Source organism: Pelodiscus sinensis, chromosome 10 (genome assembly GCF_049634645.1).
Source record: "Pelodiscus sinensis isolate JC-2024 chromosome 10, ASM4963464v1, whole genome shotgun sequence".
Taxonomy (NCBI): domain Eukaryota; kingdom Metazoa; phylum Chordata; order Testudines; family Trionychidae; genus Pelodiscus; species Pelodiscus sinensis.
Genome location: NC_134720.1, coordinates 5,156,621 through 5,172,222, shown reverse-complemented (window position 1 = coordinate 5,172,222; position 15,602 = coordinate 5,156,621). Strand labels below are relative to the sequence as shown.

Here is a 15,602-nt window from a genome sequence, read left to right as displayed (position 1 = left end):
GCACACAACGTCTGCTAGTCTGCGGCTCCCCAGGCTCTGGTGTGCGAGGGGAATGTGGGGCATGCCTTTCTCCTCCTCCGTTGGGGTCACGTCAGTGAGGATGTGGGGGGGTTGTTTTGGTTGTGGTTTGGTTTGGGGTTTTTTGCCGCTTCTCACTGGTGTGTGGCCCCTGACTGATATGTCTGTGGGTAGGGGTGGGCTGCTGTACAGTACCCTGAGCTGCTTCGCTTGACAAGGGGCATGGGGAGCTGAAAACTCCCTCCACTCCCCACTTTAACCCGGGCCCCCTCTGGCCAAGCCGTGCCACTCCGTTCCCCAGGGCTCTGTCTGTTGGTGGGAAGTGGCTGTAGCGGCTGACACTCCCCGTCTCTGTGGAGTGCAGGCAGCCCTGGCTTGTACTTAGCAGGGCTGGTTCCTGAGCGGCCCATAGCTCCTCTGCACTCCCTGACTCACAAAGGGAGAGAGCTAAGGAGCATCGCCGTGCCTGAGGGGGGCTGCCGCCAGATCAGCGCCTTGGTGCCGCGACACCACAGGGACGGGAGACGATGAAATGTAGAGAATCCCCTAGGCCCGTGTGGGGAACCCTTCTTCTGTCAGGGGCCATTGACCCACAGAAAAAATCAGTTGTGGGCCACGCACAACCCTGGAGGGGGGCAGAGGCTTGGGGCTTCCCCACAGTGGGGTGAGCTAGTGCTCATGGCTCCAGCCCCCAGGGGAGGCACAGCGGGTTGGGGTGAGGCCAGAAATGAGAGGGCCCGAGGGCAGGAGGAGGGCGCAGACTGGGGCAGGGGGTTGAGTGCGGGGGAGGGGGAGGACTCAGGAGGCAGGCGTGGGCTCGGGGGTGAGGCTGACGGGTTTGGGGTACGGGAGGGGGCTCAGGGCTGGGGCAGGGGTGTGGGAGGGAATTAGGGAGCAGGAGAAAGTTCTGACCTGGGGCTGCGAGTTCGGGGTGGGAATTCGGAGTGTGAGCTCTGGGAGAGTTAGAGTGTGGGAGGCAGGGAACCTGGGGCTGCCGGTTCCGGGCGGGGGTGCAGACGGTCTCGGAGGGAGTTAGGGTGTGGGAGGGGGTTCTGATGGGGTTCAGGGTGGGGGTGCTGGCGAGGTCTCGGAGAGAGTTAGGGTGTGGGAGGGGGTTCTGATGGGGTTCAGGGTGGGGGTGCAGGCAGGGTCTCAGAGGGAGTTAGGGTGTGGGAGGGGGTTCTGATGGGGTTCAGGGTGGGGGTGCTGGCGAGGTCTCGGAGGGAGTTAGGGTGTAGGAGGGGGTTCTGACGGGGGTGCAGGCAAGGTCTAAGAGGGAATTAGGGTGTGCGAGGGGGTTCTGATGGGGGTTCTGATGGGGGTTCGGGTGCAGGCAGGGTCTCAGAGGGAGTTAGGGCGTGGGAGGGGGTTTCTGACCTGAGGCAGGGGATTTGGGGTGCAGACTCCACTAGGCAGCACTTAACTCAGGTTGTTCCCATCAGCAGCCCAGCAGGGCTTATGCAGGCTCCCTGCCTGCCCTGACCCTGCACTGCTCTTGGAAGCAGCCACCATGTCCTGTCCCTAGGTACCGCCCCCGCAGCTCCCATGGGCTGTGATTCCCAGCCAATGGGAGCTGAAGAGCTGGTGCTGGGGGCGGGGCAGCATGTGAAGTTTCCCGGATCTCCCCTGCACCTGGGGGCCACAGAGACATGCTGGGGGGAGGGGGTGTTAACCCACGGCACAGAGACATGCTGCAGGCCATAGTCAGCTCATGGGCCAGAGGTTCCCCACCCCTGCTCTAGGCTTTCATGGGGTCCCAGTAGCCAGGGACTCAGGCCCCTGGGTTCAGTCTCTGCTGGGAACCCTGGGACCCTGCCTGCTCAGGAGCTGTGTAAGCAGGGAGTTTCTGAGGGCACACAGTCCCGTGGAAAGTCGAGATTGTGATGAGTCAGGCTATTCGAACAGAAGAAATGGTGAGTCAAGATGCTGCTGGTCCGCTCTGTGTGGAACCCAGAGAGCCACTAGGATCCCAGCACTGGAAACCTCACTCTCACTTCTCTTTCGGAGGGGAAACCCCCCGGGCGGTGCAAACCCGCCCCCAAGCAGCGCGGTGACCCCTCCCCTCTCCTCGGGACTGCTCTTCCTTAGCGCCCGGGGCCCAGGCCTCCGCAGGCGCTGATCCGTGATGGCCGGCGTGTGGTTCCACCCTGCCCAAGCGGGATGGAGCACGGGCCTCTCCGAGACACCAGCAAGGGCAGCTCCTGTGGCTCCTTCCCGGTGAGCAGGGAGGGGCGGCCGGTACAACCCGCTGCTTGATGCTGGCGTTAGTGCGGGACAAAACCCTCGGCCATTGGGTAACCCAGCGACAGAGCCCAACAGTGGGCCCCTCGAGCCCCACACAGCAGGGGCAGGGGGATGGAAATGCCAACAAAGGAGGCAAGTGCCAGGCCCAGCTCAGCGCCTCACCCAGCTGCACTGCACTTGAACCTGAGCTCGAGGGGATCCTGGCCCCGGCTCAGACCTATGGCTCTGGCAGCCACGCTGCAGCGCACAGACCCGAGTCGCACAACCGCATCCCAGAGTGCGCTCATCCATGAGTTTGGGATGGAGGATGGGTGCAGGAGGGAGCTCAGGGTAGGAAATTGGGGTGCAGGAGGGAGTTAGGGGTCTGGGAGGGAGCTTGGGTGAAAGAGGCCTGGAGTGCAGGGTCTGGAAGGGGACTGTGACTTGGGACAGGAGTGCAGGAGGAGGTGCAGGGATTTGGGTTGTGAAAGGGGATTGAGGATTGGGGTGCAGGGTCTGGGAGGGGGTTATGACCCGGAGGAGGAGGTGTAGGAGGGGGTGCACAGTCTGGGAGAGGGTTGTGACCTGGACGAGGAGTGCAGGAGGGGGTGCAAGGTCTGGGAGGGGCTTATGACCTGCACAACGGGGAGCAGGAGGGGGTGCAGGGTCCGGGAGGGGGTTGTGACCTGGAGGAGGGGGTGTAGGAGGGGGTGCAGGGTCTGGGAGGGGGTTATGACCTGGAGGAGGGGGGTGCAGGGTCTGGGAGGCGGTTATGACCTGGAGGAGGGGGTGGAGGAGGGGGTGCAGGGTCTGGGAGGGGGTTGTGACCTGGAGGAGGGGGTGTAGGAGGGGGTGCAGGGTCTGGGAGGGGGTTATGACCTGGAGGAGGGGGGTGCAGGGTCTGGGAGGGGGTTATGACCTGGAGGAGGGGGTGGAGGAAGGGGTGCAGGGTCTGGGAGGGGGTATGGGTGCAGGAATGGGGGTGCAGGGGGTTAGGTTGCATGGGGAGAGGCGCAGTGTTGGGGGACGAAGGGGCTGGAGTGGGTGCAGACTGTTTTTCAGCAGACGGTAGGCTAACACTGCTCTGAGGTGCTGGTGGGGCCGTGCTCACAGGGAAGCAATGCGGCTCAGACCCTAGGTCCCAGTGTAACAGCCTCAGACCCTTGCAAATTCTCCCATCGTCTCCAGCACACATCGAGTCTGATTCATTCCAGGGCCCAGACCATGCACCTCTCCCTTGGATTTCTTACCCACATCCTCCTCTGCTTCATCTCCTGCCTCCTCCTCTTCCTGTTGGACTGGATATTTGAGGTGCCAGACCAGACCCATGTTCTCCTTCTTGTAAAACTCGATCAGTTCGTCCAGGTTGTCGAAGTGCTTCACCGGAACGCCTTCCGACGCCTGAAACAACCCACAGAGCACAGAGCTGGGCCAACATTACTGCAGATCGTTCCTATCTACCATGGAAATGTTACTCCTCAGTGGAGGCAAAGCAGAGAGAGAGGAAAAAAATCCAGCTACTCCTGTCCAGAGAAAGCCAGCTCAGCTTTCACTGTCCACCTGACCACAGGCTTCCATGCAGAACAGCTCACATAATACAAGCACAGACCGATACGCCTACGCACCCCAGCCCGTGTCAGCAAAACCGGCAACCTCAACAACTCCAGGAAGCCACGTGAAAGAGATCTCTCTTGTGCTGCTGTTTAATTGTAAAGCGTGTTTGGCATCAAAGCAACGACGATTGTAAGAGTGGGAGTTCTGAAAGGATTGATTCTCGTGCCTTCTTTTTTAGTGGGAGGAAGGAGCAAGAGCAACTTTTATACTTTGGTTGTATCTGGTAGGAATCTCCCCTCATTTTTGTTCTGGATTGCAAGAGGAACACTATCAAGTGTACCTGTTGGTATCCCTTCCTTTATTCACATAACTACGCATAGTTAGGCTCAAATGAAATGTGCCAGCAAACCACTGACATTTTAAAAGTTTTAAGGCCAAAATTCTGACACTTGAATGCCTCACTTGTTTTATTGAGAGAACTGGCTTCAGCCAGTATCCCACAAAACCTGTGATCTCTGCTGCCCTGCAGGAATGTGCCCCTCCCGTTTCAGAGCTCCTGGAAGTGTCTGACAGCTGAGTGAGCTGCCCCTTTTGGGGAACAAGGAGCAAGTCATTGGAATGTTCCTGTTCTGCCCTGCTAGGAACCCAGTGGCAGGCAGGCAGCTACTGCAGGGGAGGGCTGGAGAGACGGCTGTGCTGCTTGGACATTCCTCAGCAGGGAGAGCTTCCAGAGAGTCCCAAGAAGCGCAGGGATCAGTTCTGCCTTCCCACCACACTGCACTGCAGGATGCTCACCCCCATTGCTTTGCTGTCAGGCGCTAGCAACGTGGCCGTGACATGTCGACAATGGGAGGCAGAAAACCTGCTCGGACTGTTTTTCACTGTGACGACTTTTGCACGTTGGCAGCTCTTTTGTCACCAAATGTTCCCAGTGGAGACACAGCTCAGGTCTATAGTTAAGGATTTAAATCAAGTGGCCTGATTTGCTGAGGAGCAACCACAAATGTTGAGCTTGCCAGCTGGGTCTCCAAAAGCTTCTCTCGGTTTTCAAGAAGTCTGATTGCATTTGGGAGGAAATGTTAAACTGCTCCCACAAAGACGAAGGTGATGTCAGGCTCTGGCTCTGGATGGTGTGAATACTATGGAGGTGTCCGCTGTGGAAGCTGGGTTGCTATTCAGGAACAAAGAAAGAAGGCAGGGGCCACCGATCTCATTTTGCTGCCACCTATTCAGCATGCCCTACACAAAGAGAGCTGAGAGAGCCCCTGTTAGAGGCATGGCGAAGGAGACCCAGGCACCGTGGGCACAGCGTGTTTCTTGAGGCACTTACTCACCACTGTGTGCGAGGTCACTTGGGAAGAAAATCTCTTGGTGGCTGAAACTTTGCCAAAAGCACAGAAGTACTTGGCTGGAGCTCCCAGCATGGAAAGACGATGCAGCGCTGGCCCCGATGTCTGAAAACACAGCGTTAGAGACGGCAAAGGTAACACGGTCTGGGGGCTGTAGCAGCAAAGCTCCCGAACAATCAGCTCTCTGTGCTTGAAGCTGCCGATGAACCAAGGAATGCCACCCGACTACAGCCGCTATTCATGCCGTCCCACCACTTTGCCTCCAGGTTGAGACCGAGTAATACAAAACCACCGGCTCCCTGTGGCAGTGCAGCGAGTGACAATCCTCCACCGCTCTGTACGGGCAGCAATCAAGGACGAAAAGGAGTCACCATCCAGATTTTAGCCACCAATCCAAATGCTGTTCAAGATCTGACCTTCCTGGTTCTCACTCGTCCTGGAGCAGAGCAGGGGCACGCACAGACACCCAGCAGGGCCTGATGCAGATGGCAGCGCCTGGCCAATGTGTTGTAGATGATTTCCAGCTCCCATCAGGTCACGTTCGGCTGGCTTCAAGGGCAGACCACGAGCAAGACAGATTTGCGAACACGGGCACATGAGCTCTCAATAGCAACAGCACCCGGCATGAGTGGGGCGAGGCTAATGCTCCTCTTGCTGATCAGCCCTGGAATTCACACCATTTCTTCTTGCAGTCGGATTTAACTGAGAGATTAAACAGCACTGAGCCTCGCAGGAAGGCCAGGCTTTGCCACCCCTCTTCCTGTGGGGATGCTTTGCCACCCAGCCTCTCTCCTGTCCCCCTCACTCTCCAGGTCTCCTCAAGCTTTCTCCTGCCCTCCCCCACTCCACTTGCTCCCAAGTCCTCCCCTGCACTCCTAGATCCCCTCTAAATGGCCTTCTGTTCAGCCCTCAGCGTTTCCCCATCCCCGGGGCTCTGCCTTGCTCTCCCTGCCCTGCAGCTGACCCTAGGACTTTCCATCTCTTGCCTACGTCCTTCACCTCCTCCCCATCCCATCGTCCCCCAGCACGGTCCTCTCCACCGCAGCTCTAGCTGTTTGCCTCACCCCTGGCAACTCAGTGTTTCAGGAAGTACGCTGGTCCCGACAACACTCTCTTCAGGGGCTGCTCTCTCTGAGCCAAATCCAGGCCTGGGATATAGGAGGAGCAAGGGCCGAACTGAGCTCCTCCAGCTGCCAAGTGCAGGCCACTTCCTCCAGACTTCCTAGTCTTCATGGTAACCGTGGAAAGCACTCGGCAGCAGCCCTGTGCCCCTCAGACCGAACCATCCCTCGCCTCCAGAGCCTCCGCTCCTCTGGTAACTCCCGGCTCTCCCCGGGGGCTGCACAACAGAACCCGACCAACCCCTCAGCCTGTGGTGGATTAGGCTCTGGGCCAACGGGGACTGTGCCCAGGGACCCCGGCCAGTTGGGGGCCCTGGAAAAATGGGTGCTCCCACACCTCAACCCAGCAGGAGTGTCGGGCTGGGGGGCAGAGCAGGGCAAGCCGGCACACTGTGCTCAACCTCATTTCCCTGGCAGGAGTATGGGGGAAGGGGAGAGGGAAGAGAGGACCGTGGGGTGGGGAGAGTCCTCCATTGGCTCTGGCCCCCCAGACCCTGTTCCAGAAGGAAGCAGGCTCCCTACACTGAGGTGCTCCAGAGAGGAGAGCCCTGATGGGAGCGTGCTCCCTGAGTTTCACAGCAAGACTTCTGCAGAGAACGAAGCATCCGGCCTGACGAGCTGAAGGGAGACAGCAAAAACTGTCAAAAGGAAAAGGGGAACTGCAGGGCTGGCGCCTGCAGGCTACCCAGTGTCCAACCACAAACGCGAGGCTGGGGAAACGTGGGCCTGGCACAGCAACGGATCACCACAGTCAGCTCCTAGCCCCCCAGAGCAGACAGCCACCACGGCTGCAACTCCCCCACCCGCAGACGCCCACGCATCCGTTTTGCCATGTAAGGAGCAGTATGATATGCAAATACTGTGAAAGGATGAAGACTGAGGTCAGCGTTAGAGGGCAGTCACAGATCCCCTGGGGGAAAAGAAACCTCAAACCTCCCGCTTGCTCTATTCCACTCCAAACACAAGGCACATTTATTTGAGCTGCCTTCTCTCCCATAAGTTCTGTAAACCCCCTGTTTCGTGACCTAAGTGTGGACTGAGGGTTGATAACATTGAATATCCCAAAACGACCCTCGCTCGGTGCGGTACCTCAGCTGCAGTACAGAGCACTGACTTGCTTTCTTTGTACCCTGCCAACCACCGCAAGGCCATTTCCTGAACGCAAGTGGATATTGACTTGTTCGCTGACAGGATTTTCTTTTCATTATGTGATTTTGTTTTTCTCTCAGGAAAAATCATTCATAGACCTGGTCAGGCATAAGACGGGTGTTTGTAAAATCAAGGGTCTACTGTACTTTGCAACACATGTTGAAGAACCCCTACCAAACCAAGACAGTCCATTGTATGCACTTCTGCTCCTGTTGTTTGATGCGTGGCTTGAAGATGCATGGGGCACACTAGATAAGAACCGTGACTGAATCGAATAGAAGGCTTATAATTCAGCTTTGGGCCCTGCTGGGCTCCTGAGCAGTCCTACAGACACTGATCTGTTGTTCATAGGCTGGGGCTGTGTCAGAGGCTGGCAGAGCTGAAGCGTAAGTAGATTAAGAAATAAAGAAGGCATTACACAATCTGCAGCTATGTTCCATCTTGCGTTCAGGTTTCTGGAGAGGCTCACCTGAAAGCTGAACTAACAACTCTCTGCCAACGGGCAAGCCAAGCAACATATGGCTGGACAACCAATGTTTCAAGCCACGTTTGAGTTTGGGGAAAAGTCTCACAGGTTGGAGAGGGAAAGCAGAAGTAGATCATGAAATGTGTTCCTGGCACCAAAGAGCATTAAAAAAAAAAACCCCAAACGATTGACGTTCAGCTCTGAACAAACCTCCATGGGAGAACTGAGCTGCATAGCAAAGGCCCGGCTGAGAGAAAGATTAACTTCATACGCATCTGTTCTGGTTTTTGAAATGAGGAACAGAAAAGAAAAAGGGCAACGCAAGCAGAAGTGAGGGATCTGCAGCAGTCGAAAGCAATACGGGCCTGTGGCTGAAATGCACAAGCGAGGTCTTATTTTTAGCATGTGCACAGACACCTCCTCTCCCCACCCTAATATACAGACAGAGTTTATCAGGCAGATTCAAACTGAAGTATATCACTTGTGACTCCCTCTTCAAACCCATCCACTGTTCTCTCTGCTGCTAACTTCTTCAAGGACATCAATACTATCCAACGTGATTTTTCTTTTCATCCCTCCTTCCTCTCCTTCCGTAACCCTTTGTTCCCCCGAGGGCTCACCTACTTTTAACCCCTCCGTCTGTCCCCTTGACTCCAGACTCTCCTAGCCTCCTTTGCCCTCCCCCTTCCTATAGGCAGGCTCCTGTATCTCCCATCCTTCAAAAAATGACTCTACATGTCACATCAGTCACTGTTCCATCTCCCTTCTCCTCTAAGGCCACTGAACAACTGCTTATATCCGCTATCTCTAGTCACTCCTGGGTCCACGCTAATGTAGCTTCTGTCATTTCCACTCTACAGACGCTTGTTCCTGGCTAAATCTCCCGGCCCTTATTTCAACCTCGTCTGCCTCAAGGCAGCTCTAACACTGAGGATCATTTCCTCCTCCCCAACATCCCGTCCTCCCCATGTCTTCATAGCACTGGCCTCTCTTGGTTCTCTGATCTCTTTGCTCTTTCAACAGCATTTTTCACAGTTTCTCTCTCCTCCTGCCAGGCCCCCTCTCTGGCTACGTCTACACTACGAGTTTTCTCTGCAGAAAATATACTAAGGAGGGACTCATTTGCATGAGTTGCGATCTCATTTGCATATTTTCTGCTGATCCATTTTTGCACTAGGGGTTTTTGCACAAAAACAAGCAGTGTGGATGTTTTCTTTTTGCACAAAACTCCCTTTTCCACAAAACTCTTATGCCCCCCAAAAAACCCTAGGGCAAAAATGGATTGGCAGAAAATATGCAAATGAGATTGCAACTCATGCAAATGAGTCCCTCGTTAGCATATTTTTTGCCGAAAAAACTCGTAGTGCAGACATAGTCTCTGTGAACATCTCACAGGGCCTTGGCCCAGGGCCTGCCTCATGTTATCTCTGAGTGACCTAAGCTTGCCTCTGCCACCAAAATGGTTTGGCTGAGGCACTCTGAATCTGGCCTTGCTGAGAGGTGCCTTTTACTATTCCCAAGGGGACCAATGGAGGGATTATGAAGACAGATGATGAAAGCAGCTTTCTTTATATAGAACCCAAGGCAAGCAGGGCCCAGAAGGAGTTAACTAGGAGGTCTTCAGAGAAGTGCTATAAATAGAACGCACAGGACCACTCTGAGGAAAAGTAGAAGAGTTTTCGACGCCCTAAACCCAGGCTAGTCAGCAAAGTAGGAAGTGGGAAAAGTGCCTTGGGAGCAGCCTGATTTTCAAAGTAATGGAGAGCTTGACAGAATCAGTGCAAGCTGAAAATCAGGCCACTTCTTCTGAGGTGCCAAGTATTCCTGGGGAAAAGCTTATTACCTTTAGGCAACTGCTTTGGAAAACATTGACTTAAAACAAACTGAGTTAGCCCGGTCAGACTTAGCAGCTCATTCAACGTTGCTCAAGCAGCTGTTGGCATCTCACTCAAATAAGCATTTCCATTTGTTTAAGGAACTGAAGCTGATGCTCAGAGCTGGTTAGTAAGTGTGGTCTACGCTGCAGACTTGCATCACTCTAGCTACGTCACTCATGGGTGTGGAAATAAGTGATACAGTTATACCAACCCAGCGCCTGATGTACATTGTGCTATGTTGCTGGGGGGGCTTTTCCCATCAATATAGCCACCACCTCTCGGGGAGGTCAAATACCTGTGCCAACAGGAGACACTTTCCCATCAGTGTAGTGGCACTGTATGTGTAGACAAGCCCTTCCAAAACATCTTGTTAGCTCCTCAGCAAACATCTCTGATGTTCTGATCCTTTACTAAGCAATTTAGGTGAATTTCACAGTCACTTGACTTTAGACAGGTGTCACAGCTGGGAGTAACAGCTGCTTCCCAAAATACAAGCGGTCCCTAAGCATAATCTATTTTAATACAGCTTTGAGGGCTCAGAGAAACAAGGTGGACAGCATGGGCTGAGGCAGGGGTGGCCAACCCATTCTGGATGAAGAGCCAAGTTCCAACTGGATCCAGTGCGAGGAGCCGGGATAAAAAGTTTAGAGTAAAAAAAAAGACTGGCCCTTTAAGGCTTTTTGAGGCCATATTGGAACTGCCATTTTGATCTCCGGCCCTGGTGAGCACTGACGGGAGGGGGAAGAGCCACATGTGGCTTGCGAGCCACGGGTTGGCCTAGGCTGAGGGGTAGGCTAGAAGGGCTTCAGGGCCCCAAGGAGGAGGGTGCAGCTGGTGGACCATAGAAGAGGATGGACTTTGATGACGGAAGAAAAATTAGGGGCAGATGGGGGTAAAAAGGGAAATCAAGCGCTTGAAAAGTAGGAGGTGAGGGGTCTTTAGGGCAGCCAGCAAATGAGCTGAGCATGGGGATAAAGGGGAGAGGAAGGCAGGCTGGGGGCTTGCTCAAAGGAAGATCCCGAGGGAAAGTGGATGGTGGAGATGGGGAGGCCTGAGCCTGGTAACACAGCAGCCTCTGAGGATTAGCTAGGACCTAGGAGGGATCTGCTGTCTCCAACTCTGGAGAGTTGGAGAGGTGAATGATGAAACCTGTGACTATTGGAGAATTGTTGGGGGGGAGGGCAATTTCAAGGTGAATGGCCCATGCTATTTCTAAAGCATGGAAGATGGATAAACACTATTCACGACACATTTCATGAAAGGTTTTTTCCTAAAACTGCAAGCTTGGTTTACTCAAAGCTGAGTTTGATCTAACCCCTTTTTCTATTTGAGATTTGAGACTAAAATGTTGGAAGTTAATCATTGCTAAATTGGGAGCATGAGAATACCTCATTTGATTTCAGAAAGTCTGAAAAAAGCAATTATTAGCCAACCGAAATAAGGAATTAAAGTAATCTAGAGAAAAGTCAATGTATAACTTTTAAAAAATCATTTTTAACTCTTCTGAAGGCCAAGTGGATGGGAATCAGATGTACATATCTCTAGATAAAGGACATAAACTAAGTTTGACAACCACACTATTAATGTGAGAAAAATTCCATCTGGTTCTTTAGACATTAAGGCTAGGTCTACACTAGGGGATAAGCTTGAATTAAGATACGCAACTCCAGCTACGTTTATTGCAAAGCTTGAGCTGAAGTATCACATTTTGGCACCATCCACACTGCAGGAGGTCAATGACACTCTCCTTTTAACTTCCCCTACTCCTCGTAGGAACAGGATGACCTGCATCAACGGGAGCGCCCTCTCAGTTCGAATTAGCGCATCTTCACTAGACCCACTAATTTGAACCCCGGAAGATCAATCTTCTCTGTAGTGTAGCCAAGGACTAACTGCAGTCCTCGTTGGCCCTACTGCCTCTTTCATTCACTGAAGAGCAAGGTTGATATTTGGCATTATCATCAAGCTTCTTGTCTTCTTATAGAGAAGAGTTATGCTAAATGAAAGAGTGGTCTGCTCTGCTTTTCACACGGCTGTAAGTGAAACTGAGTATGTTCAATATTCACTTGCCTAGTTGAAGAACACAAAGGTGTGTATGTTCCAAGCCATCTGTATCAACAATCCCTGAAACTGATTTCCCTTAGAGATGAGCCCAGATCCAAATACATGCACCTCACAGTATTCCAAATTATGGCTGAGGGCTGGATCTGGATGTAGCTACAGCTCCAAACTGCATCTTAGATCTGAAGTGTGCAAGTTCACACTGAGATCTAACCTCCTCCCTAACCCAGTTTTCACAGTCCAGACCCAGCTCTCTTTATAAGCATAATTTATACCATTTGGAAAGACAGAGCCTTTTACCCAGGCAAACGTTACATGCTTAACATTTGCTAAATATGGAACTTTAACCACTTGGGCCTAATTTAAAGGGCCTGATTTTCAGAAGACAGCTGTTCAACACGTCTGAAAATCAGGTTATTGAAAACCTTCTTTTCCATTATGACTCATTTTATACCCAGGACCTATCCTGCCTTCTCCTAATGACTAATATAGTGGTTCCCAACCTTTTTCAGCATATGGACCCCTTTTCAATCTATTAACATTTCGTGGACACCCTTCCCCTTTGGCCCACGCAACTTCCTCAGTTCTTGCCCCCTTCCCATCCACGGAGAATATGGTGCAAGGGTGGAATTTCAGGATGGTGTGGAGGGGGGCAGCAGCCGTATGCTTGCTTTTCATCCCGTTTCCCAGTTCCCAGCTGCTAAGGGAGTGAAAGGAAAGTGTTTGCATTCTGTGCATGCCTCTCACACCTCTCCCGAAATACCACCCCTGAAGGCACCTCCTGCCCCAGCACACCGCCCTTGGCCAGGCGCAGAGCCCTGGGGGACGAAAAAAAAAGAAAAGGAAAAGAAAAGAAAAGTAAGGATGGTACCCCCTGCAGTACCATCACAAACCACCAGGGGTCCAAGGACCACAGACTGGAAACCACTGGACTAATATCCTCTTTATAGGCCCTTGTAAGCTACAATAGAACTGTGACATTTTCAAATTAAATTCGTCATGTGAAAAGTGTTACAGTTCCACTAAATCCAGCTAGTACCCCAAAGTAACATTTACCTGTCTTTTTACAAATTCAAATGTGCTATAACACAATGCTCACCAAAAAGCCATATGTTAATTGCTAGACATCTAGTTGGTATAGTTAAAAATACAAACTGGAAAGGTCTACATGTAATTATATAAACCTACAACATTACGCAATCAGCACATGCCGTAACACCAAACTGATCAATCATTCCATTTCTATTCATTAAGATGTTCCTCTACTCCACCAACGCATCACACTATGACAAAACTCTCAGAACTCCAACATAACCTTAATGTTCCTGGAGACTAGATTTTTCTTAGCAGTTTTACACATTTAATGAACGAGATAAAATCAGTGTACTTCCGGCAGCATGTTACCATTACAGAACAAACCAAGGGAGGGGTGTTACGTTTGGGTGGGTGGTGTAAATCAGATGAGAGAAGAGTGAGTGAGCAAGAATTTCTTTGGCAGTGTGGAATTAGCTAGATACTTAGTTGTTTATTTGCAGACAACCTAATGTTTAGGTAGAGCTTTTGTACAACAAAGTATAAGCCTTTGAATGATTTTGAAACACACTTCCAGCCTTAGCCCTTCTAAAATTACATTTTTGTTTGTCTCATGATATTTGCTGGTTTGCTTAATGCTCCAGATGCTGGAGTCAGGGGATTAAATGGGAATCTCACCTGTCTTAAAAAACCATGTTTCTAGTCCATCTGGCTGCAGGGAATATCATGAAAATGCAAAGCCTACATTTCAACACCAGAAGGCAAATAAAAAGAAACTCAACTTGATTATTTTTTAACTCTCCCAATTTTTAGGCCAATCATGATTTTTGCAGGGCGAAGCAGGATTTTCTGAGTGCTAGGTGTTGGCAATAACCGAAGTAGAAAAGTTGTGGTAAGTCACTGATATCTGTTCCTCTGTCAGCATTTTAAGTGGCATGGCAGTATTTATTTCCTCAGCAGAGTAAGTTCATTTTGCAAAACAGTAACTATGTAGTGACATTACACCCCTATACTATTTATGGAAATATGATTTTGAATATGCTTTATGCAAAATGTCGCATGTAACCTATCATTGGAAAGCTTGTAATCTGCTGAATGTGTCTCATCTGTTTGTGGGCATGTATCATTTCGGTGTTTGAAGTTAGAAATATGAAGCATAAACCTGTCTACTGATCTAGACCTGCTAAGTGAGGGCCATTAGTGGTACATAAGGAACTTCATAGGCTGGTATTTGGGACAATGATCTGTGAATAATTTGACTCATCCCTGTGTTCTACAAAGACATGTGACCAGGTCACCTGATGCTGGAAACCATTTTGGACGCTGTCTCACTCAAGGCGAGAAAAATTTGAACTGAACACAAAGGATTCTCACCTGGGGCAAAATATATAAAGGTGTGAAACCAAACAATAGGGGTTGCTGCCAGACACCAGCAGACCCCTGATTACCACTAAGATGACTGCTGGAAACATCTAAGACTGAAGAGGGGGAAGGTTCAAGCTCAATCTGGGAAGCTGCCTAGCTTGTGGGAAAAGGTGATTAAAACTACTGTTATGGTAAGAAATTGCACGTGACAAGTTTCTCAGAGTATTAAGCTTAGCAGGCATGTTTTGTTTTAAATTAGTAACTTACTTTGACCTGTCTGTTATCACTTGCAATCACTTAAATCCTACTTTTTATACTTAATAAAATCACTTTTGTTTATTATTAAACCCAAGGTAAATAATTGTTATCGGGGTGGAGGGATGACTACTGTGCATACCTTTCTTTAATGAAAAAGGGAGCGAACAACTTCTCAGCTCACACTGTATGAACTTTATGCAGAGTAAGCTTGATTATCTGGGATTTTTGTCCCAGTGGGGCTGTGCACTTGGGTGATGTATCAAGTCCCTTTGACTAAGGCTTCCCAGAGCTGACCGCATCTCTGTGTCTGTCACTCTGCTATGGGCTGTGATCTCAACTCTGGGCCATCGCTGGGGGAGACCAGAGGTTCTGATTCAGCAGGACAGGGTGGTGGGACACTCCGGAGAGAAGAAAGGCAGGCTTATTGCTACGCTCAGCACATCAAGTGACAGTCTCGAGGGGATCTCTGTGACCGAACTCATCACATATGTCATTACAGAGCATGTTGCTAGCTTCAGAATTCCTGAAAACAGATATAACGTGTGTGTGCACATCACCATAGTATGGGCCAGGTTTTGCCCCTCACTGGATGCATCCTCTTAACCGTGCCTGAAGCCAGGCAGAAAATAAGGAACCCAGGACAAATCCCCTAAATATATTCATCAGTATATGTGCTGAGCCAAACAACTCTCAACCACAGTGCAGAATCAGGCCTGGCATTGAACAACCAAACGTATTATTTATAACACACAATGGAGAAGAGAACTTACGAAGTTCAGAATCACTGGAGACATATTGCTTACTAAGAAAGTTACATAAGGTCTCTGGATGTATGTGCATACGAAACAGGATTCACAGTGTCTAACATTTTAGAAAATACTGTGTTAATACTGGAAAACGAGAAGTGACATGGTAATGCATATACACAAGAGGTGACGAGATAAAATTACAATTTCCTGTCTTCAGTGTGCATAACTTCTCAGCCCGAAAGTTGCATCGTAAGTCCTCACTCCCTATGAGAATCATGTGTGACAAGTTTTCTGTGGTAACTAGGGAAGGGTGAAACCAATTTTTTAAACAGTTTAATCGTTTCTTTACCTCTAACTTTAGCAAACTAGATTAATCTCAT

At 50.8% G+C, this 15,602-nt stretch overlaps 1 protein-coding gene across 3 annotated transcripts in view; it reads right to left on the bottom strand.

The window, feature by feature from the left end:
- The window catches only part of INPP5D (inositol polyphosphate-5-phosphatase D), a 76,309-nt gene that overhangs the window by 35,851 nt on the left and 24,856 nt on the right, over positions 1 to 15,602 (bottom strand). For all 3 annotated transcript variants that reach the window (XM_075937409.1, XM_014577481.3, XM_075937410.1), the window contains one exon: positions 3,492 to 3,642. In XM_075937409.1, coding sequence (XP_075793524.1) covers positions 3,492 to 3,642 — 151 coding nt within the window. The remainder of the gene's footprint in view (positions 1 to 3,491; positions 3,643 to 15,602) is intronic.